This window comes from Misgurnus anguillicaudatus, chromosome 6, assembly GCF_027580225.2.
Source record: "Misgurnus anguillicaudatus chromosome 6, ASM2758022v2, whole genome shotgun sequence".
Lineage (NCBI taxonomy): Eukaryota > Metazoa > Chordata > Actinopteri > Cypriniformes > Cobitidae > Misgurnus > Misgurnus anguillicaudatus.
The window spans coordinates 16,626,369-16,649,221 of NC_073342.2; the positions used below are offsets into that span (position 1 = coordinate 16,626,369).

The 22,853-nt window shown below is 37.8% G+C and overlaps 1 protein-coding gene across 3 annotated transcripts; it reads left to right on the top strand.

The window, feature by feature from the left end:
• Positions 1 to 1,448: 1,448 nt before the first annotated feature.
• Positions 1,449 to 16,397, top strand: chst1 (carbohydrate (keratan sulfate Gal-6) sulfotransferase 1). 3 transcript variants are annotated; one of them, XM_055193007.2, is made up of 2 exons: positions 1,449 to 1,618; positions 14,116 to 16,397. In XM_055193007.2, the coding sequence occupies exon 2, from the start codon at positions 14,173 to 14,175 to the stop codon at positions 15,433 to 15,435; it is 1,263 nt and encodes a 420-aa protein (XP_055048982.1). In that variant the 5' UTR covers positions 1,449 to 1,618; positions 14,116 to 14,172; the 3' UTR covers positions 15,436 to 16,397. The 3 variants fall into 3 exon arrangements, with proteins under 3 accessions (XP_055048982.1, XP_055048980.1, XP_055048981.1); XM_055193005.2 differs by lacking the exon at positions 1,449 to 1,618 and adding an exon at positions 12,766 to 13,371; XM_055193006.2 differs by lacking the exon at positions 1,449 to 1,618 and adding an exon at positions 13,380 to 14,007.
• The last annotated feature ends 6,456 nt before the right edge of the window (positions 16,398 to 22,853 follow it).

Genomic DNA, 22,853 nt, shown 5'->3' on the forward strand with positions numbered 1-22,853 from the left:
CATGCCGGACAGATCACTAAATCTTTAGGTCACTTCATTACTCACTCATTAAATTTGCCATAAGCTTAATTGTGGCTAATGATGAAACAGCCTTGGATGGTATATATCATAGAGTGTCACGAGCTTCGAAACTGCACGAGGAGTAAATATAAAACATCACTACAGTTATAGTGAAAAATCATAATACACCTGAAAACACTGTAAAAAAATTACTGTTTGCCAGTAACTTACTGTAGATTTATATTTATGTTATTTACTGGCAACACAGGTTAGCTCAGTTTGTGTGTGTTCACCACTTGCAGGTTTAAATGCAGAGGTCACATTTCAAGTATGCTTGCATACTTTACGAGCATGTCACCTTCACCCTTCACTTTCAGAAATTTGGTTACCAGAATGCTTTGCATGAGGCATTTTAGTTTTATTCTGTAAAGTCAATGTTTAATGTTATTTAACCCGCATTTAAATCTACAGTAAGTTACTGGCAAACAGCTGCCAGTAATACTGTAATTTCTACAGAAATTTTGAACAGTGTAAAATTAAACTATGTTACTTGGTAACCTTAAAGCTCACGTAACACACGCTGTTTCTGCATTTCTGATGTTAATCTGGAGTACCTATAGAGTAGTATGAGATCCTTAATATCTCCGAAGAGTCTTTAGTTTAATCAGATTTATAAAAGAAAGATTAGCTTTACCGAATCTTTCCGATAAGTAACGTACGAAAAAATGAAGAAGGAGGAGTTATACCGCAGGAGGAGCGAGTACGAGTCATGCAACACTATACAACACTGTTTAACTTATGATTCACTATGTGTTCGTGTCATTTATATAAAATTCACGCGACTATTTACAACATAAGACATAAGTCTTACTTCCCGCGTGCAACTCGTCATGACCCGGTTGGGAAAATCCACCGCATCAAACACACACGCAAAACTCCGCTGCTACCCCGGATAATAAACTATATCCATTGTTTCCATAAGGCTGACTTTCTTACATCCAAAAACACACTTCATCTTTCGTGCCTTTGTTGAGTTTTGAAATTAAACAAAGCTGTGTCGCGTGGTAAGATGTTTGCAAGTGCTAGCGTCTCCCGCTGATTAACGAGTGGGTGGGGTTTTCCGGGGGAAGTGCATATAAAGAAGTGATGCGTATAGAAAACCCCTGAAACGTCAGTTGGACCTGTAATCGAAAAAACTTTCCGAAACTTATACGAACCTTGGCGAAGTGAATTCGGCACAGAAATGCTCTGTAACACGCCCAACTGCTTTTTTGACACTTTGCTTACGTTTAGCATGAGGAAACAACTCTATAACTGTGTTAATAAGTCAGAATGCTTGAAATACCATTAAACCCCCCCTTTAAAGTATTTCTAGCAAGTGGGTTGGATGTTTTGCTTACTGTATTTGACAAGCATTTCACTTTCACTTACAGACGTACCTTGGCTATTTTGGGTCCTGTGTGTGCTGCCACCAGATTTCATAATCGAGCAGGATTTCAAAAATCCTGTAGTGTGATCCCAGCCTTAAAGTGGACGAGGGATTACAATCCATCATCTAGCAACACCCTAGAAATTATTTTATACACTACAGAGACCACACAGCAACTACCCACATACAGTAAGTTTAAAATGTATTAATATAATATTGATTCATTGCACTTTTTACCTGTTTAGTAAAAACTATATAATAAAATAAAAGTGTATGTGAGAAAAATCCTTTACTAAAACATATATTACAATTAGATTTTTGAAATATTAAATCTGCATAATAACCTGTAAAAAACAATTAAAGGAAAAATGTTACCTTTAAAGGGGACATTCCATGAAAATCAGACTTTTTCCATGGATTTCGCTCCCCCCATGACGTAGTAAGGGGATCTTATTATAATGATACCGCCCCTTCATCTGCGCTATCCAACCATGACGCGGCCTCACGAGTGCGATAGACAGAGAGAAAAAATGACTGACAGCACGACGCGTTTGTATTCAACACAAACAGTAGCCTACAATCTTAAAACTTGTAGTTTTAATGGTCTTTCTAAAGGTTGAAGATAAGGATTAACGTTACCTTAGTGCAAGAGAGAGAGAGAGTTAGAGAGAGCGAGTGAGTGAGAAAGAGCGAGTAAGCAAATGATTAATGCACTGCACGAGACAGAGTAAGAGAACAACACGTATTCACTATCATACACAATAAACATGTCATTTGATCTGTTTCTCTAAAGTTTAAGCATTAAACGTGTTGTTTTATTACAGATCATTTAAATGTGCTCGTGTGGTTTGATTTAAAAAGTAAACTTCTGAGTGTTTGTGGAATTGTATTTTATTGTAACATGCTGAAAATCATTGTGCCTGTTTAAAACACTGTTAGCATGAGACCTAAAAGTCTTTATTTTTATTCCACAAAATAAAAATTTTGACTTTTTAAACTTGTTCAAATATATAATGCTGAGCATCGCTTACTAACTTTCATGAGAGAATCTCCCTCTTGATGCTCTGTCTTGACTACAGCGCGAGCGCTTGAGACTCCGCCCACCTGAGCAGCTCATTTGGATTTAAAGGGATACACACAAAAACGGTGCATTTCTGCTCAGACCCATAAAGTGCCTATTTTAACATGCCACATTAATTACCTATATGGTATTTTAAGCTAAAACTTCACATATGTACTCTGGGGACACCAACGATTTATTTGACATATTAAAAATGTCTCCTTTAACACTACAGAGGATTTATTTATTTAAACGGACACATTATTACAAAAAATATTTTGCCTTGGAGATCAAAGAAGACACATGGCCTCATCCCAAAACAATACATAACAAAACATAATCATATTATTCTAACCGATACCATGACAATTTAATGGCATTAAATGACACTTATATCCATTTCAGTATGAGAAAAAATAAAACCAGTTTATTCTTCACACTAATGGAGGAAATTGACCCAAACCAGTGCACATTTAGTCATTTTTAACGCAAACAAATTTTCCATTAATGGCTGGACCGACTGTGGATCAAATGTCACAAACACCCTCAGAACTTATTGACTGTGATTCTCCGCTATGAAGTCATTACGACTCTTGTTCGTAGCATTAGGCCTGATATGGCTTTTGTAATGACTCTCTTTCAATTAGACGACGCACAGTATAAGATCAGTGGGCTGAAAAACCCATTGCTTTCACTTAAAAGCGATTTGCTTGCATATATCATAATTAGCAGCCCATAAAAGCAATATGCAACGATATCGTGGTCACGTTCGAGCATAAATTATATTTACATATTACATTAAAAAAGTATCACTTGTGTCTCAACTTGTGCTTTATGGTTCCAGTCACCTTGCCATTGTCCTGCACTGCAAAAAAAAAAAAGCAAAATCAACATATTGTATTTTTATGTTACTGTAAAGAGCACCTATGGTCCGATACTCCGATTCATGATTTACATTTCCTTTGGTGTGTATTAGTACATGTTAAGGATATGCAAAAGGTACAAACCCCAAAGTAAACAATGACGTGAGTTATCATCTCCAATGTAAATCTTTTTTCTTGGACTATACAACAAACACACAGATTGTAGGCAACAGTTTACTTCATGTGATTGGTGATGTAGACAAGACCGTCATTATCTTAATTCCTCCCACTTGGACTCACAGACTGTAAAGCCGAGGCAAATCTGGAGCTACAAAAATGTACGGTCTGTGGAAAATAATGTGTTTTCTGAACCATAAACCACGCAAACACATTGTTGTATACCAAATACACAAAATAACGTTGTTTTAAGCGTAGGTTTAAAATAGGTGCTCTTTACGCATAGGTGCTCTTTAAGTAATAAAAAAACAAGTTACATAATTTGTTAAGTTATGTCAGCTTTTTCGAGTCTTGAATTGACAATTTGAAAGTAAAACCAAGTTGTTTTAAATTCATGCTGCATTTTTTTACAGTGTGCCAGAAGAATTACTGTATTTCTGCATTAATATACAGTACTGTGCAAAATGGTGACTATATAATTACTTCTTATGCTACGTACACACCTAATGCGAAGCATCGCGTTCCTTGCTTTAGAATACTCGCGGTCTTTAACTTTGTGTTTTTCGCTTGAGTTGAATATTTTCAACTTGTGCCAAGGCGCGTTTGAGGCGAATAGCGCGTGTTTTCGCGGCAAATGCACCGCCCATATCGCGTCATTAGCATCGCCCCACACAAGGACGCATCTGATCGTGTCTTTGCATTGACTTTGTATGTAATCTACTTGCGCAAATCGTTGAACTCGCGTTTGGTGTGAACCCACAGTTAAGTCTTTTCATTGAAATGCAACAAAAATGCAGGACATTTGTATGCAGCATTTTAAAATCTGAATAAATTCATTTTATTTAGTTATTTATTAAATTTATACGTGTTAAGCATTTGCAACAGCAGGAACTTTCAGGCTCTCTTAAATCTAAATTAAACAAAACTCTAATTTCTAATCCTAATCTTATGACTTTTCAGTGTCCTCAAAAGTTCAAGATGTGCTTAGTGCCAAGAAAGTTCCCACTAAATAAAGTTTCAAAAATTGTGCATTTTTTACATTTTATGTACATATTTCCTGTAATTTCTTTTTTGTATCTGGTCATTAAAAACTAACCAACAAAGCTGTTGGTGGCCTAAGACTTTTTGACAGTACTGTTTCAGAGGGGTCGCTTGTATCCAAAAACATATCCATATTTAGAGGGGATAATATTCAGCCTGAGCTTTAAGTGGGATTTAAAGTGTTACATTGAAAAGCATCACAACAGTAAGGCTCATCTTGAAGCGGGCATTCTGAATTATTCATTCTTGTGTACTTGACCCTTTAAATTTCCATTGACCTATTAAGAAATTGTGCAGTCATATACTGTAGCGAAAGAACTCCACGCGCTACATATCAATAAACGGATCGGGCAGTTGCTTCTTTGTCAAGGGCTTTTTCCTGTTTAAAATGCTCTCTGTGCACCATGAAAACACTGGAAGGAGGGCAGAATGTATTACAAGAGGCTATTAAATATGTCTGCTGTCTTTCCTGCACACCAAGGGCAAGTCCAAAATCTCTGAGTAGAAACAGGATGATATTGCTGTCCCGAGACCTGAGCGCATCTTCCCGAAGCCTGGTCTTGACATCCTGTTCACCAACAGCAACAGGCTGCCATCTGAATCGACACCCACACAGGCCCTTGGCCCTCCGTTTCTGCCAATCACAAAGTCTCACATTCATTAAGTCCATGTAGGTGATGTTTAGGTTACTGAGTTCGGGGAGACTATGGCTGTATACAAGCTTTTATATAGTACAATCGAACATTATGGATTATTTTTTTGTTTGATTTTATTTATAATGTTATAAAGTTGTGGTGTATATACAGCTGGTACTCAACTAGAATAATACTGCTACTTCCAATCCACAGATGCTGCAGCGGGAGTTGTGTCAATGTGAGTTTGCCGCTATTTCCCACTAACTGTCAGTACATACAGTATATACTTTAATTTGGCATTGTGTATTTTCATTTTACATTTGGCAGACACTTTTATACAAAGCGACTTACAGTGCATTACAAGATGTATATTTTTATCAGTATCTGTGTTCCCTGGGTTCAAACACTTGGCTTGGTTAATTTTGACCCATAAACACACCACTGGGTTAAAATTGACCCAATAGTGAAAGAGAAATATCCAGTTAGCGGCAGTTGTGAAGATGAAAATGCCCCGTTGATGTCAGAGGAGAATGGGCAGATTGGTTCGAGATGATAGAACAACGTGTGTTTTGACAAACGACTTTTTGACAGGACTAATATGTCAATTATTTACAGTTTTACAAACGTACAAATTTGTACACAAGTTATTCCTATTTATAAATATTAAAATTGCGGGCATTGACTTTTCTTACTCATATTAATGACATGTTTTCAGTCTTATTTTCAGACTTATTAAGACCGTTTACCCATTTACCTAATGAATATTAATGAATAATATTCAGAGAATTTCACAGTAATGAACATTTTAAAATGTTGGGGGGGGGTCTATGGTATTTCAAGCATTCTGACTTATTAACACAGTTATAGAATTATTTCCTCATGAGTATTTCTGTGCCGAATGCACTTCACCAGGGTTCATACAAGTTTCGGAAAGTTTTTTTCGATTACAGGTCCAGGTGACGTTTCAGGGGTTTCTATACGTATCACTTCTTTATATGGGCACTTCCCCGGAAAACCCCGCCCACCCGTCAATCAGCGGGAGACGCTAGCACTTTCAAACATCACATCACGCGACACAGCTTTGTTTAATTTCAAAACTCAACAATGGCATAAATGAAGAAGTGTGTTTTTGGATGTAAGGAGAAAAAAATCCAGCCTTATGAAAACAATGGATATAGTTTATTATCCGGGGTAGCAGCCGAGTTTTGCGTGTGTGTTTGATGCACTGGATTTTCCCAACCGGGTAACGAGTTGCATGCGGTAAGTAAGACTTCTGTCTTATGTTGTAAATATGCGCGTGCATATTATATAAATGACACGAACATGTAGTGAATCATAAGTTTAACAGTATTGTATAGTGTTGCATGACTCGTACTCGCTCCACCCGCGGTAGTAACTCCTCCTTCTTGATTTAATCGATTCAGATGTTCCAGATCGATTCAATTTCGATTCGCAAGCCATCAAATCGATTCGATTTCGATTCTCGGTTTAATTTTCGATTCCGGTTCTCGGGCCGGTTTTTATACTCGATTCTCGATTCAACTCAATGAATATAGATTTAATACAAATACTATATTAATAAAAAGAACAGTGAACAGCAGTTTACAAGTGGGTAATTAATAAAAAGAAATTAAAAGCCACATATCGTCATTGTCTTGCTTGCGAAATCTAAAATGCTTCCATACTTCTGACTTTTATGTGACTTTTTATGTGAAGGTTGCATCAACGTCGATGAAGCACCTTAAACTGCCATTTTAAGCACTGAATGAATGAATGACAGGCTTGCCTCTTGCTCCTTGGTAACATTGTGCAAAGCAAAAAAGAGGGTGACATCTAATGATGAAGACTAGGAATCAGATTAACGTTAATCTAACATCCAATGTTTGCGGAACTAAATATGAAAGAAAAAATCAATTCTGCTCTTTAAGAATCGATTTTGAATCGACCACATTTTTAAAAACGATTAATCGAAAAATCGATTTTTTTTGCCCAGCTTTAGTTCTCATCAGCAACCGTAAAGTCGGAGCGCGCGTTTGTTATAGGCTTATATAAATTTAGATTCAAATATCACGCCTCAAGAAGCTTTACGACACAGTGCTCTACTGCAGTGATATCAAAAGCTCATTGGCTCATTGCGTGCCACGTGACATATTTGCGTCATTTCCGTTGGTGTACGTTTGAAATTTTAAAAAAATGCGCCATGACAGAGGGAAGCCAGATCAACGTTCTCTTGGATTAATAACTTTAATACTTTTCTTATACTCCAGAGAGGACCTTGGCTGCAGCACATCATCATTTTAACTACTTTTGGTACTGATTTTAATATTCGCAATAAATAAGTTGTTGTGATTACACTTGTCTGTCTGTTATGCTTTTTGTAACAGTAACGTTAAATAATTTTAAAGCAACACTAAAGAGTTCTTGCTCTCTGCTCCCCCTACAGGTTAGAAGCGGAATTGTCCATTACCACTGTCGTAAATAATTTAGCCTACTGCAGCATAGCTGGCTCTGATTGGATTTTAGGTCTGCCGTAAAGCAAGTTTTTGTAGTTTTCACTCGAACTACAGGACCGCGACCCGACGGTTGGAAACTTCTTTAGTGCGGTTTTGGCCAATAGAGGGCTGCAAAGCGAATGTGAAAGTGCCGGGGTAGAGTTAAGGTGGTAACATATCGCTAAAATGGTTAAAGGGAAATTATACCGCAATTTTTATGCAATGAAAGATACGTAAATTTTTTACGTTTTTTAGCTGTAAAAACGTATTAATGCTACGTTTAAATGTTGTAAATAGGTCTACATTGTACGTTTTAGCATCTATTTAAACGTACAAAAAATAACTTTTTTTTGTTTTTGAAAGTTACGTGTAAATATTACATATTAACAGTGAGACGAGGCTGGATAGAAATGCAACAGTAAATCAAATAACCACTCATTACAACAAAGGTATGTGGAATAACCTTGAAGCAGATGAGTTTAAACCAGCAAAAAACCACAGCGGGTGCCACTCCTGCCAGCTAAGAACAGGAAACTGAAGCTATGATTCACACAGGCTCACCAAAATAGGACAATAGAAGATTGGAAAAATGTTGCCTGGTCTGGTGAGACCCGATTTTTAGCTGCGACATTCAGACGGTACTGTAGGTCAGAATGTGCCGTAAACAACATGAAAGACTGAGGGGGTGGTGTAATGGTGTGAAGGATATTTTCTTGGCACACTTTGGGCCCCTTAGTACCAATTGAGCATTGTTTAAATCCCACAACCTACCTGAGTATTGTTACTGACCAAGTCCATTCATTTATGACCACAGTATACCCATCTTCTGATGGCTACTTTCAACAGGATAATGCATCATGTCACAAAGCTCACATTATCCAAAACTGGTTTCTTGAACATGACAGTGAACTCCAGTGGTCACCAGATCTTAATCCAATAGAACAACTTTGAGATGTCGTGGAACAGGAAATTTGCATCATGGATGTACAGCAAGCAAATCTGCAAAACCAACAAACACATAGAGAGAGAAAGGCACGGGTCAAGACTTTTATAAAACAATGAAACATGTATTATACAGTAGTTTGTTTTTTAAAAAAAACCTTCACATGAAATATACACCAAAAAAAGTTATATAATGATGCTTTTGCCTTCTTTTGAAGCTTGTGAAGAGTGCCAATGTAACTAAATACGTTAGCTAAAATTGTTTAAGTTGAATTAACTCAAAACTCAAACACATTTTAAGTTGAACCAACAAATCTTTTTTACAGTGCAGTTACACTCAGCGATATAGTTTTTAAAATATAGCCAATTTAAAAAAAAAATTTTGTATTTTTTGCTACATACCAGTGATGCATAGATAGTTTTGATCTTTTTCCTTTTTTTCTTAAAAAAATATTTTTCAAAAATCTTTACTTTTAGTTTATATTTAGTTTGTGTCGTTTTATTTTTTAGTGTAACATCAGTGTAGGTGCAAGCACATGATATAATATGTAAATATTATGTAAATGTTTTGTATAAAGGTAAAATACAAGAGAACTTAATATCTAACAGATTACAAAATAATGGATTTTCATGGTTAATTATGGTCAATTTAAAAAAATATATATAAATAAAAATGTATGAATAAAAAATGCATTGTACCTGTCACATTGAAAATTAAATGCAGATGGTTCAACTTTTTATTTTCATTAAAACCTCAGACAAGACTGCCAGTACAAAATTAAAAAGGCAAAAGAAACTGCCCATGTTATTTAAAGCTTTTCATTAATGCTTGAGCAATAATAGTGACACAATTCAAATTCAAATATAAAGTTTTCATTTTATGTCCTTTCACATTTTGTTTTAATTTTCAAAGTCAGCCTGCATTCACGCTTCCCATAATGTTTCAACATGTTTTCAACACCCGTCTTATTCATCTCAACACCTTCCTGATAAAACTAGTATTTTTTAAAAAAAAGCAAAATGTAAAAGACACTTATTATTGGGAACACTGACACCCCGTCAGTTTTAAATGCATCTTGTTCTTAAATTGGCTGATCTCATATATGGGGCATCTGTTCTCAGATACTGAGCGCTGTCGGGAGTAATAGTAAAAACAATGGCAGCTCCTGTCTTAATTAGACCTGGTCTCAACCGCCTACTCCTTTCCAACATTGTTTCTTGGACAAACTCTTTTCATTTCTACAAAATAAACTCAGCTGCCTCATCTGGAGGCAGTGATCCAATGCCGGCCGAGGAACAACCTTGGATAGCCGAGACCCAAATATTTCTGACTGATGTATGAATCGAAGAGACAACGTTCAGACAGTTCTCACATTTATTAACTACACGTAGTTTGGGTTATTGGTTTGGGAAAATATAGCTGTATGCCTTTACAAGCTTTTATTTTTATCATCTTAGTTAACTTAAAATTCAAGGAACTTTCAAAGACTTTCCAGGTCCAATACCCTCAAATTCAAGGATAAAATGTGGGAACACATTTCAAGTGACAGCAAGGTTACATCGTGTTACCTTTAAAAATACATTGTTACAGTTCCCTTTCGAGGGAACTCGCGCTGCGTCACTGCGGTGACACTTTGGAGATGCCTCCAGGGGTAAGTACGTCTGAAATGTGTATATCAAATTCAACCTATGATGAGGCTTAACAACAAAGACAGGGTGACGCGGGAGCCAGTAAGTATATCGCTATCTGAAATATTGCCAAAGATAGCATTACAGGGACGAGGAAGTATGGCAAGGGTGAAGCAGCGCCATGTTCCCTTCTCAGCGAACAACAGTTACATACGTAACCCGAGACATTTTCATGTGTCAAACACAACTATGCAAAAAAGCATTTTGGTATGAATCAACATTCGCATACAGAAGATAAAAGCATTTAAAGTGAAAAGTTTAGCACGTGGGCTTAAAAAGTCTAGAATTTTTATGATATTATCCTACACTACACAGAGAATAATATGGATTTTTTTCCCAGAAAACTTCTTGCATAAAATAAATTCAAGCACTTTCAATGACCTGTATCTATGTATATATAGTTTCAAAAACTTGCCAGAGCCTTGAATTTTTCCCCGAGATTCACAAACTTTCAAGGATTTCAAGAACTCATAGGAACCCTGTTACTGGTTCGAGATGATAGAAAGGCAACAGTTAAGTTAAGTAAATATAGCAGTATAGTTTTTTTATATTATTTACATTTTGTTTTATATTGTAGTTATGGTGTGTATTTGTGTACGCTTGTCCGTAACAGTACAATACAGTATATTTTAATAATTCCTATTCTTGGAATTTGATTAGACATTCCAAGGAAATATTTTTATTGTGGGTGCTTTTCTTTAAAGAACCATGTCACAGGTTTATCCGTGAGTTATGGTCTACCTTCAACACAGTACAATCGCATATTGAAATCATGCTTCATGCTCTGGGTTTTCTCATTTTTCTGGACACGGTTGTCATAATAGATCCGTTTACCATATACATAGTTGTAGAAAATAACGACTAAACCGCTGATGCAGCGCAGTGTTGACCAGACTGGACTATGAGGATTGCATTTGAAATCATTTGCATTTAAAAGCTTATTACCAGTTCCCACCCGAGTGGATAAAGGGGGCACTAACCCATCTTCACCTCGCTGCTGCACCTCTGTAACATTTTGTGGCCTGCCAATATGCAGGCCAACATTTTCAAATGCTTGAGCACACATGCTGATTGAAATTGAGGTTGCGTTGAGCACACAAAGATAAAACTGATTTAGCAGAAGTCATAATCTTTCATTTGGCAGCTTCTAAGATTGCAAGACATTGGACTGAGAAGAAAACCCCATTTCAAATGTCAGTTTTCTGGTTTCAGGCAAAATGATATAGAGAAAAATAGCAAAAAAGCGAAGAAAAATATTTGGTATGGGTGGATTTTTTGTGTACTCAAAGAGCTGCAAGTTTCTAACAGGTGACAGATGGTGGTTTACACCAGAATACATTTGTGCAGCAGGGTTTTGTGTAGATCCAAAAAATATTTAATAGAAATGGATTACGAATGCACAATTTAGATATTAAAATAATTTTCTGAAGATGCACTTCTCTCTCCAAGTAAATAAACATGAACATGCCAAATAAAATCATTGGGAGATAATCTATTCACAAACAGCGGTGGGGGGTAACGCATTATAAGTAACGTAGCCTGGATAAAAACAGACCATTCTCAGAAGTAACTGAATTATGGTCTCGCAAAGCTTCATAGACAAATCATTTCCAAAGGGGCGTCACCAACGGACATCTCTCAAATGCCTCTGTGTCCAATTGGATAGACCTAAAACCAATCAAAGCGATTAAGGAGATGAGGTAGCAGAGCTATATCAGACTTTTGCCGGATCCAGTCGGTAAGACAGTGATAACATCTTTTTTTTTTTTAGATATGAAGGCTTCGAGTGTTGTTCTTTGCTCGGGATTTAACGAAAAGGAAGTGTTTAAATCGCTTAAAACAGACCCGATAGCTTGAAGAACGGTTGTTATCGGAAAATGAACCCAGCATGATCAAAGCTGGATATACATTGTCTCTTGCACATAGGTTAGTTTTTGGGCACTTTTGTGGTTCTTTATCATTGTTGAACCTTGACCCCATAAACTACAAAATATCCAGATATCTCCTTCTGTGTAAAGAAAGACAGGTTAAAACCCATTCATTAAACCTGACATATAACAGTTTGGAAAGGTTCCCATGGGAATACCTGTAAGTGTTCCTGTAGCTCAATTGTGTCATTGTGTTAGCAGCACAAAAGATATGGGTTCAATTCACAGGGAACACACAAACTGATAAAATGTATAGCCTGAATGCAATGTAAGCCACTTTGGACTGACAAATGCATAACTGTAATGACAGGTTCATTCGAACTGAAAACAGAAGCCCTAATAGTTAAATGTGTACTAGTTGATCGTATGCGACAGTACATCATGAAATGTCTGAACACACTGTACCATTACATAAGTATTCTGCCTTTCAGTATTGAAATCCACTAGCCGGCCATGTCTGATGTATTTTTCCTCGCATACATTACCTGAACTACATTCCTTACATTCATCTCACGTTAAATATCATCAGCAAAATTCAAAACAAAACAAAAAACACGACATTTCTAGATCCGTTATTTTCCTCACCCAAACTAACTCCATGTTAAAGGCTTCATCATCGAGGACGCGCACACACATATATTCTCAATGTGAACCTAATCTGCCTCCCCCTCGTGCTGTTTTTTCCTCAGCCTTTGTCAGCTGTGGTTTTAAGGGAAGGGATGAATATTCGGGCAGGGTTTCGTCAGGGTATCTACGTTTTACTGAGCGGCACACCTCTCTTCAGTCTCCTCACGACAAAATATTCGTCCGGCGTTTCGCGTTTAGTCACACGGAGCTATCTGAGGATGCGCATCAATACCTTATTCATCCGTGTCTACCCACGAAGACTGACTTTCAGTGTTTTACCCCGAGCTTGAATGGAGCTGCTTGAGGATATACGACCTTTTTATCGCTGTTATTTATGGGAATGAGGCGCCTCGCGATGTTTGACGTAAACAAAAAAACGGTAAAGCGTCTATAACGGACACGGGACGAGTTACACAAAGCCATAGCGGCGCGTGATTTTTTTCCTTTTGTTATATTCTTTGGCATGTTCGCATACGGATAAATAAGAGGCAAGTACATCTAGCTGAAATGTTTTACAGTGTTTTATTACAGTATGCCTGGATGTCTGAGATTCACGCGCTGGAATATACGATACCAAGTTGCTCACCGTTTTTATGTAGGCAGATCGGATCTGGGTTTTTATTATTTCCAACTGAATATCGAGTTGTTGCACTGCGGTAAATCAGAAGTGGACGCGCTGTCGTCGACGGCTGCCGTTCAAATATATCATATGCATGCGTATAGCAAGCCAATTTGACTTTTAATCGTGCATGTGGTATAAGGAGAAAAAGCGATAAGTGCCGCTCTCTACAGGTGCTTGAAACGGTGCCAGTTTCTAAAAAGAACTGGTTTTGTTGCCCGTTTACATGCTAGAGGCTGGTTTGCTTTAAACCTATGCTGTTTTTTCGAAACAAAATACCCAAGGCTTGTATAAAAGGTTGCACTTTAGTTGGAAGAGTTTAAACGTATAGAGTAGCTAGTTCATCAAAGTGATGGATTTTAATATGACATGGATAAAGATTGCATTTTGGTGCATATTTTAAAATTTATGAGAACATGTTATGAGATATTGTATGCTTTTCAATGCTATAATATTAAAATCAGTTCATGAAGAACTTAAAGTATATTTTTAGATCATTTTAGATGTAAGTATAATAAGATACCGTAAATATTTTAAAAATATTTTTATTCATGTCTTACAGTTTTTATCTCTCACAAGACTCATTTTAAGCTCTATTATTTCTTTCCCCCAGCTGTGTCTGTCCATAGGATCAAATCAGACTGCATCTTCTAAATGAAGTTACCCAGCCATGCAATGTTCCTGGAAGGCTGTTGTTCTGCTTGCATTGGTGTCTGTAGCAATCCAATACACGGCAATCAGGACTTTTACAACCAAGCATTTTCATATTTGCCCGGTTCCCAACCCTTTGAACTGTGGTTTGGGACAGGACGTGGAGTCTTTTGATCGGATGTGCGATGAGTACCCGTATTTTAATTACAATTCCTCTAAGAGGACTCACATCCTTATCTTAGCGACCACACGTAGCGGCTCATCTTTCTTCGGCCAGTTGTTCAACCAGCACTCAGATGTGTTTTATCTTTACGAACCTCTCTTTCACGTTCAGAATACTTTAATTCCTCACGTTCCTCCTAGTAGATACAACACAGAGCGTAGAGTAACACTGGGAGCCAGCCGTGACCTTCTGCGAAGCTTGTACAACTGCGACTTGTATTTTTTGGAGAGCTACATTAAGCCGCAGCCGGCGAACCATACCACGGACAAAATTTTTCGACGTGGAGCTAGCAAAGCACTTTGCTCTGTGCCGGTCTGTGATGCTTTTAGCCCGAGCGAAGGCAATATAGAAGAGGGGGACTGCATTCGAAAGTGCGGCCCCCTCAACTTGACCCTAGCCACCGAATCATGCAGGGAAAGACACTACGTGGCCATCAAGACGGTACGTATACCAGAGGTCAACGATCTGAAGGCGCTAATCGAGGACCCCCGGCTTAACCTGAAAGTTATTCAGCTGGTAAGGGACCCACGTGGGATATTATCTTCCAGAATCGAAACCTTTTGGGAAACATACCGCCTGTGGCGCATCTGGAAAGCCACAGGCCGTAAACCTTACAACTTGGATTTGACCCTACTCACAACAGTGTGCGACGACTTTCTAAACTCGGTGTCCACGGGCTTGAGCAAACCGGCATGGCTTCGAGGACGATACATGCTGTTAAGGTACGAGGATTTGGCCAGGAACACCCTCGAAAAAACCAAAGAGGTTTATGAGTTCCTCGGTCTTACGATGGAAAAGAATGTGGTGGATTGGATAAATAACAACACGAGAGGCAATAATGACGCGTCAGCAAAGCATAAGTACAGCACGCTGAGAGACTCAGCGGCCAATGCGGAAAGCTGGAGGCTGAAATTGTCTTATGACATAGTTGATTACACACAAACTGTTTGTCAGCACTTTTTAGACGAGCTCGGGTACAAAGCTGTCAACTCCCCCGAGGAGCTGAAAAACATGTCAGTGTCTCTCGTTGAAGACAAAACCTTCATACCTTTTTTGTAACAAAGGTCAAAAATTCATGTGCACGCACAACTATTTTTCTACATTTATATCCTTGCCTTAATGTGATTGACATTTGCACTATGAACTTTTTTACATTTGGAGACTCCCTCATAATCACCCTATAATTTTTTCTGAACAGCACAAGAACCAAAATTTAACTGTAAAACGATCCAGACTTCACCTTGATTGCAGCGATTGCATCGAGATCATGTGATTAATGATCATGTTTATTATTTATATTTTAAAGCAGAGCACCACAATATTGACCAAGAAGTTTTGTATGCATTGCTTTGACAATGGTGAATGTGAATATCATGTCGGTCAAAGGACCCAAACTATTCTCCGGAAAAACAAACCATAATGTGGGACTAAAATGCTGTAATGTATACAAACAGCCGTGCAATAAAATTGTGAATGTCACCGTCAGACTCTTTCTCAGGTTGTTTCTCCGTGTAAATTTTCGTCCGCCAGTCTGGAGTGAGATTTAAGCTTGTGTATGGTTTGCATTTACAGAAATCGTTATGCATTGGTGCTGTATCTTGGTTAAAAGGGTCATTTTAAGAAATCTTATGCACTTATATCTGGTTGCTTTGGGTGGTTATGATTTATATTTACATTGTAATAATCAGTTACTGTTGTTACATCATCATTACTGCATATATGAGGTCTTTGTTTTTATCTTGCTAAATGTCATAATGCCACTGCAGAAAAACACAATGCAATCTGGTGTGTCAAGTTTTTAAGAGTGGAAAAATTGGTACAATGTAATTTCTATATAAAATGCATGAAAGTATTCTTTCTTTCATGGCTTTCATCCTCAAATCACTGAACTGTGTTTTCCATTAAATCAGTACATATTGTTTGTAGAGTTCATGGGAAAATGTTTGGCTTTGTGTATGTGAAAGAGATTTTTGCTATTTTTGAATTCCTAATAAACTTACAGAAGCAGAAACATCACACAATCACATGGGGAACTTTTTTAGTGAGCAGCATTTTCCACTTTTAAGGACAGTTTTGTACATGTTTTGTCTTAGTCGTCACTAGGAGTGTAAGAAAATATTGATACAAGTGCGTATCAGGATATTTTTTGTAGATACACTGCATCGATTCTCTTAACCCGCAATATCGATTTCTTTCATACAAGATTTATGGAAGTTGATTCGTTTTGAGTTTACATCCCGACCACTAGACAGCAGTCTTCTTATGTCTAAACTTAAGTCAAGAGTGACAGGAAGTATTTGCTAGGGTTTAATATGGTGGTGTGTTCTTGATGACAGCTTTCCTAAAATCATAGATATGTACACAAAATGTCGCCTTGGCTGCTGCAGTTCATTTTAATCGAATGCGTCAAATAGAGCCGCCATCTTGAAACAGGGGAATCCCGCATCAGCATCATTGTAGGCAATGGTGTTACGGAAATAAAATCACCATCGTCATGAATGCGATTGTATTTAGCACCGAGTCCAGAAAAAAATTAAAGTTTTGATATTTTGAAAATCTACTTTTTCTAACTACAATGCATAGTGCTATTAGCCCAACATTCATACGCAGCACAAAAGTCCGGCATCATCCATGAATTCGTAGTACAGGCGGAGATAGCAGCGTTAATTAGCTACTTCCAATGACAAGACTCCTGTTCCAAGATGGCGGCGGTTTTGACGCATGCTTAGAACCCCAAGGCGACATCTAGTGTATATATCTATGTCCTAAAATTATATCCTATTCTGTACCCAAAAGAAGAAATATCACAATATATCACCTTGCTTACAGTATCGCTGTAAGCAAGGTCCAACCACATGGATCGTGATACGTCGCGTATAGCCAGATTGTTGCCGATACCCTAGTTGTCACAATGGCCTTGATTTGTGTTAATCCTTCATGGATTTAAGATAATCCATATCATTTGCATTTATACATTTAGGTTAGTAAACCAGATACCAACATTTCTGATCCCATCATTGTTTCGGTTTGGTTTAAATGGGAGAAGGGATTTGTTTTCTAGTAATTTGTTTTATTATGTAATGCAAAAACAGAAAGTGACTCTATTTACATTTGATAAATAACAAGAGAATAATAATAATAAGCAAGCAACAAGCAAACACACATTTTCACTTCCCACGCTAATCCATTCTGACAACTTTTGTGTATTTGTGAAAGTGTGTGCGTGTGAAAAATGTGTTATTTAGTGTAATGCATACAGGTTTAGCAATGGATTATTCTATCACTAGTGACAACACTAATAGTGATAATAACAAAGTAAATTTATTATTAGGTTCGGAATTGAGTTGAAGGATGAGGGAGATAAAAAAGGTGGTTGTAATGGCAGAAAGAAAAAATAAGAGATACAATATTTTAATGCTGCCCCTTCATTGTGGGATGCAATGCATACGCCTGCCCCCAGCCCATGTCATAAAAGAGGTGTTAGGGACAGATGGGGCACTGCACCCAACCACCCCACAGGATAGTTCCCGCCCCAGACCGCCACTAGCACGCCAAACCAACCTTATTTGCCTTTTAGATGCTTAAGCGCACATGGTGTCAGTAGGAAAACAACTAGTGTGTGGTGCATTAAAAAAGCAGTAGAGAACCAGACCAGGGCAAAGACAAGGTCAACACACTTACCTTGTGTTATTTGAACTAATATAATGATATGGGTATGGAGAGTCTGCAGATATGGGTTATTGGTTATTCATATTTATTTGCCATATTTAACATTTTTCATGCATTCCTGTCATACAAACCTCATACCAGCGGCAGCCGGTTATTTCCTTTTCAAGGGCGCACGATGCCAAGCTCATCAAAACATGCATGTAACCCGTTGTGTGGCTCGTCATTTCAAAATTGTGTTCGCACGTCATGTAAACTTATGTGCACCACGCATGTTGTCAAAATGCGAGCCTGCTACAGGTTTTATGACAAAATAGACACTCGTGTTTGCCAGATACTCGCTTAATCTCATGTGTAATCAAGTTAAGTGTTAAGTTTGTGTCTTTTTCATGAACCTGAGCATCTCTTTTATGTTAAATCCTTTCAATGCGTGTGCAGCAGGCACGTATTTTGATAAGACGCATGACGCACATGGTTCACATGACGCAATGAACACATATTTTGACATGGCAAGCAACACACATGACACTCCAAACACATACTGTACAGTATTTTGAATTTGCGCCCCTCGGAAGAGAAGTCACCGGCCGCTACTGCCTCATATAAGGTTCTTTCTGGTCCTCTCATGATCTTGCAGGACATCCAGGAGAAATGACAGCCCCTTGTGGTCTGACAAATATATAATCATGTCTACTTTTGATTATTGGACTGAAATGGATCATATAGATGTATACAGCATGGGAACCACTGGAAATAATTTACAATGTTCCATTTACTTGTATTGTTATTGTGCTTTATTACACGGCTTGTTAGAATGCTTGATTCTGATTGGCCAGTCGCGACATTTGCAGGTTTGTTATTCCCAGATAACAACCCATTTAAAACTAATAACACACACACAGTAACCCCGATGCTGCCAATCATTTTGAGAGGTACAGCTTAATACTACATGAAAATTAAATATACATTTGTGTTTTAATAACACATGACATTATATTGAATGTTCATGACATTTGAACATCTTGTCTTATCTTAAAACTGAAAATAAACGGCTTTTCCGCAGAGGGTCTACATTCATCAAAATTGAGCTAATAAAATTTTTCAATATTTAATAAATAGCTGTGTAATAAGGGGTTGTTATATTAGAAATAAGCCCCGACAGGAGCCAACACGAAGCCGAACGTTAAATATTTATTTGAAATATTTTATTAGCTCAGTTTTAATGAATGCGAACCTTCTGCTACAAAAACTCACTTATTTTCAGTTTTAAGATAAAAGGAGACTTATTTCCTAAGGTGAAGCTATTTCAGTGAGTCAAAATTGTGCGTTAAGAGCATACTGTACACAAGTGCATACTGTACACTCTCAGAAAAAAAGGTACAAATGTTGTCACTAGGACAATACCTTTTAAAAGGTCCTAATATGTACCATTTTGGTACATAAAGTTGAAAGAAAAAGTATGTGAACCCTTTGGGCTTACTTAGATTTATTCATAAATTGGTCATAACATGTGTTCTGATCTTCATCTAAGTCACAACAATAGAGAAACACAGTCTGCTTAAACTAATACCGCACTAATACCGTTTTTATTGAACACAACATGTAAACATTCATAGTGCAGGGTGGAAAAAGTATGTGAACCTTTGGGTTTAATAACTGGGTCAACCACTTTGGCAGCAATAACCTCAACCAAACGTTTCCTATAGTTGCAGATCAGACCTGCACAATGGTCCGGAGAAATTTTGGACCATTCCTCCTAACAAAAGTGTTTCAGTTCAGCAATATTCTTGGGATGTCTGGTGTGAATCACTCTCTTGAGGTCATGCCACAGCATCTCAATCGGGTTGAGGTCAGGACTCTGACTGGGCCATTCCAGAAGGCGTATTTTCTTCTGTTGAAGCCATTCTGTTGTTGATTTACTTCTATGCTTTGGGTCGTTGTCCTGTTGCATCGTCCATCCTCTGTTATGCTTCAGTTTGCAAACAGATGGTCTTAAGTTTTCCTGCAAAATGTCTTGATAAACTTTGGAATTCATTTTTCCATCGATGACAGTAATCCGTGCAGGGCCTGAGGCAGCAAAGCAGCCCCAAACCATGATGCCCCCTCCACCATATTTCACAGTTGAGGTTTTGATGTTGGTGTGCTGTGCCTTTTGTTCTCCACACATAGCGTTGTGTGTTCTTTCCAAACAACTCAATTTTTGTTTCATCTGTCCACAGACTGTTTTGCCAGTAGTGCTGTGGAACATCCAGGTGCTCTTTTGCAAACTTCAAAAGTGCTGCAATGTTTTTTTTTGACAGCAGTGGCTTCCTCCGTGGTGTCCTCCCATGAAGTCCATTCTTGTTTAATGTTTTCCTTATTGTAGATTTGTCAACAAAAATGTTAGCATGTGCCAGAGATTTCTGTAAGTCTTTAGCTGACACTCTAGGATTCTTCTTCACCTCATTGAGCATTCTGCGCTGTGCTCTTGCAGTCATCTTTACAGGACGACCACGCCTAGGGAGTGTAGTAGCAACAGTGCTGAACTTTCTCCATTTGTAGACAATCTGTCTTACCGTGGACACATGGACATCAACGCTTTTAAATATGCTTTTGTAGCCCTTTCCAGCTTCATGTAAGTCAACAATTCTTGATCGTAGGTCTTCTGAGAGCTCTTTTGTGCGAGGCATAGTTCACATCAGAAAATGCTTCTTCAGAACAGCAAACTCAAAACTGGTGTGTGTTTTTTATTGGACAGGGCAGCTTTAATCAACACATCCAATCTCATCACATTGATTGGACCCCAGGTTGGCTGACTCCTGGCTCCAATTAGCTCTTGGAGAAGTCATTAGCGTAGGGTTTCACATACTTTTTCTACCCTGCACTATGAATGTTTACATGTTGTGTTCAATAAAAACATGAAAACAAATAATGTTTGTGCGGTATTAGTTTAAGCAGACTGTGTTTCTCTATTGTTGTGACTTAGATAAAGATCAGAACACATTTTATGACCAATTAATGAAGAAATCCAAGTAAGCCCAAAGGGTTCACATACTTTTTCTTTCAACTGTATATGTACCTGTGAGGTATTGGTATGTTCCTTTTAGGGACCAATGTGTACCTTTTAGGTACCAAAGTGTATATAAAGTGTATTTATAAACTTTTATACCTTCTTGAACCTTTTTTCTGAAAGTGTACCTTAAAAGGGTAGCAGTTCCAGTTGATTAACCTAATGGTGCCTTTCCATTACATAGTACCCCACGGTTTGGTTTGGGTCAGGTCAGGTTACGTTTGGGGTCTTTTCCTCTGGCACGAATGGCCACCCTAACTAGACGTGAAAACACTGTAGATCACTGATTGGTCTCAGAGAATCGTCACTACTAGCGTCATCGCTATAATGTAAAAGATTAGCTTTACCTTCATGCTAGCTTGCGCCATCTCGAGTAAACCTGTTGTCATTTGTGCTTTGCTGTAAGTTCTCAAACTCCCTTTTAGCAATGAAAAACATCCACCGGTTGAGAATCAGGAACACCATAATAGTTTTTTTCCAGATTTACAGTTTGTTGTGGCACATACACGTTGTGCACGTAGCATATATGCTGAAATGCAACTTAAATGAGGCTCAGCGGAGTGCGTCGACTGACGCCACGGGTGTTTGTAAAGTAACTGTCATGTGAGGCAGAGGTAGTGATAAACGCGATGTGCAAACATCTATTTGTGGTGGTCAATTTAACTTTGTGGTGGACTGAGCAATAAATAAATGTATGGGAATGTACAATGACCCTCTCACATGTATGAAGTCACAGCAGTAGGCAGCGCAAATATAACGACACGCCTATAAACCCTCCCACTCCGAAGTGTTACTAAACTTGATGGAAAAGCTAACCAAGCCAAAGTGAGATGAGCTGACCCGACCTGACCCAAACCGTGGGGTACTATGCAATGGAAAAGTGCCATAAATGTTTACTAAGCCCTTTAAAAGCGGGAAACATTCTTACCAGCTGTAATGCTTTTATCATGTGTGCAATCTTAATTTTTTTTATTAAACAATATGAAATCTAAATATTAATCATCCATGTTCACTGCACAATACATCGGCAAGAATACCTAGAAATATAGTCGAGGTACTAGTATGTTACCAGGTCTTTAAGTGATTTTTTACAGATTTGTGTTTAGTCGCTGTGTTTAGCTTATGCAACACTTTTAAAAATAAAGGTGGTAAAAGGGTTTTTTACAGCAGTGCCATTTCTTTTTTTTTAAGTCTAAAGAACCTTGTCTCAATACAAATGAGTTTTGTGCACCAAAACAAGATGTTAAAGGTTCTTTATGGAACCATAAAGCCAAAAATGGTTCTTCTATGGCATCATGTAGCACCTTTATTTTTAAGAACGAAGCCCAGAAACTGCTTTACTGATCTGAGAACGTAACATCTGATTTCTTAGATAGATAAAAAGACAGTTTGAGCATACAGGAATAAAAAAAAATCATGAATAGATTAGTAGGCAAAACACAATTTGAGTTTGACAATATTTTGGCCATTTCAAGGACGCTTGCAATATTATGTTTATAGAGCAAGATAGGGAATTAAATATTTTATATGAAATAATTCTGAATACGACTGCAGTGAATAAAGCTACACAAAACTGCAGTATGAAGGATATGCAGGCTTGTAAACAGAGACAGACTGCATATTCAGTGAGTTTGACATTTTTATGTCCTACCGCCTCTGCTCAGCCTGATCTCTTGGGTATTTGTGGCTTACACATGCGTAAGCAAGATGTTGATAACTGGTCTTGATAACCCTGTATCTTTCTGAAGGAGAATACACAGTG

What these genes read in the sequence shown, in the direction of transcription:
- chst1 (XM_055193007.2), top strand. Translation starts at nt 14,173, where the DNA reads ATGCAATGTTCCTGGAAGGCTGTTGTTCTGCTTGCATTGGTGTCTGTA.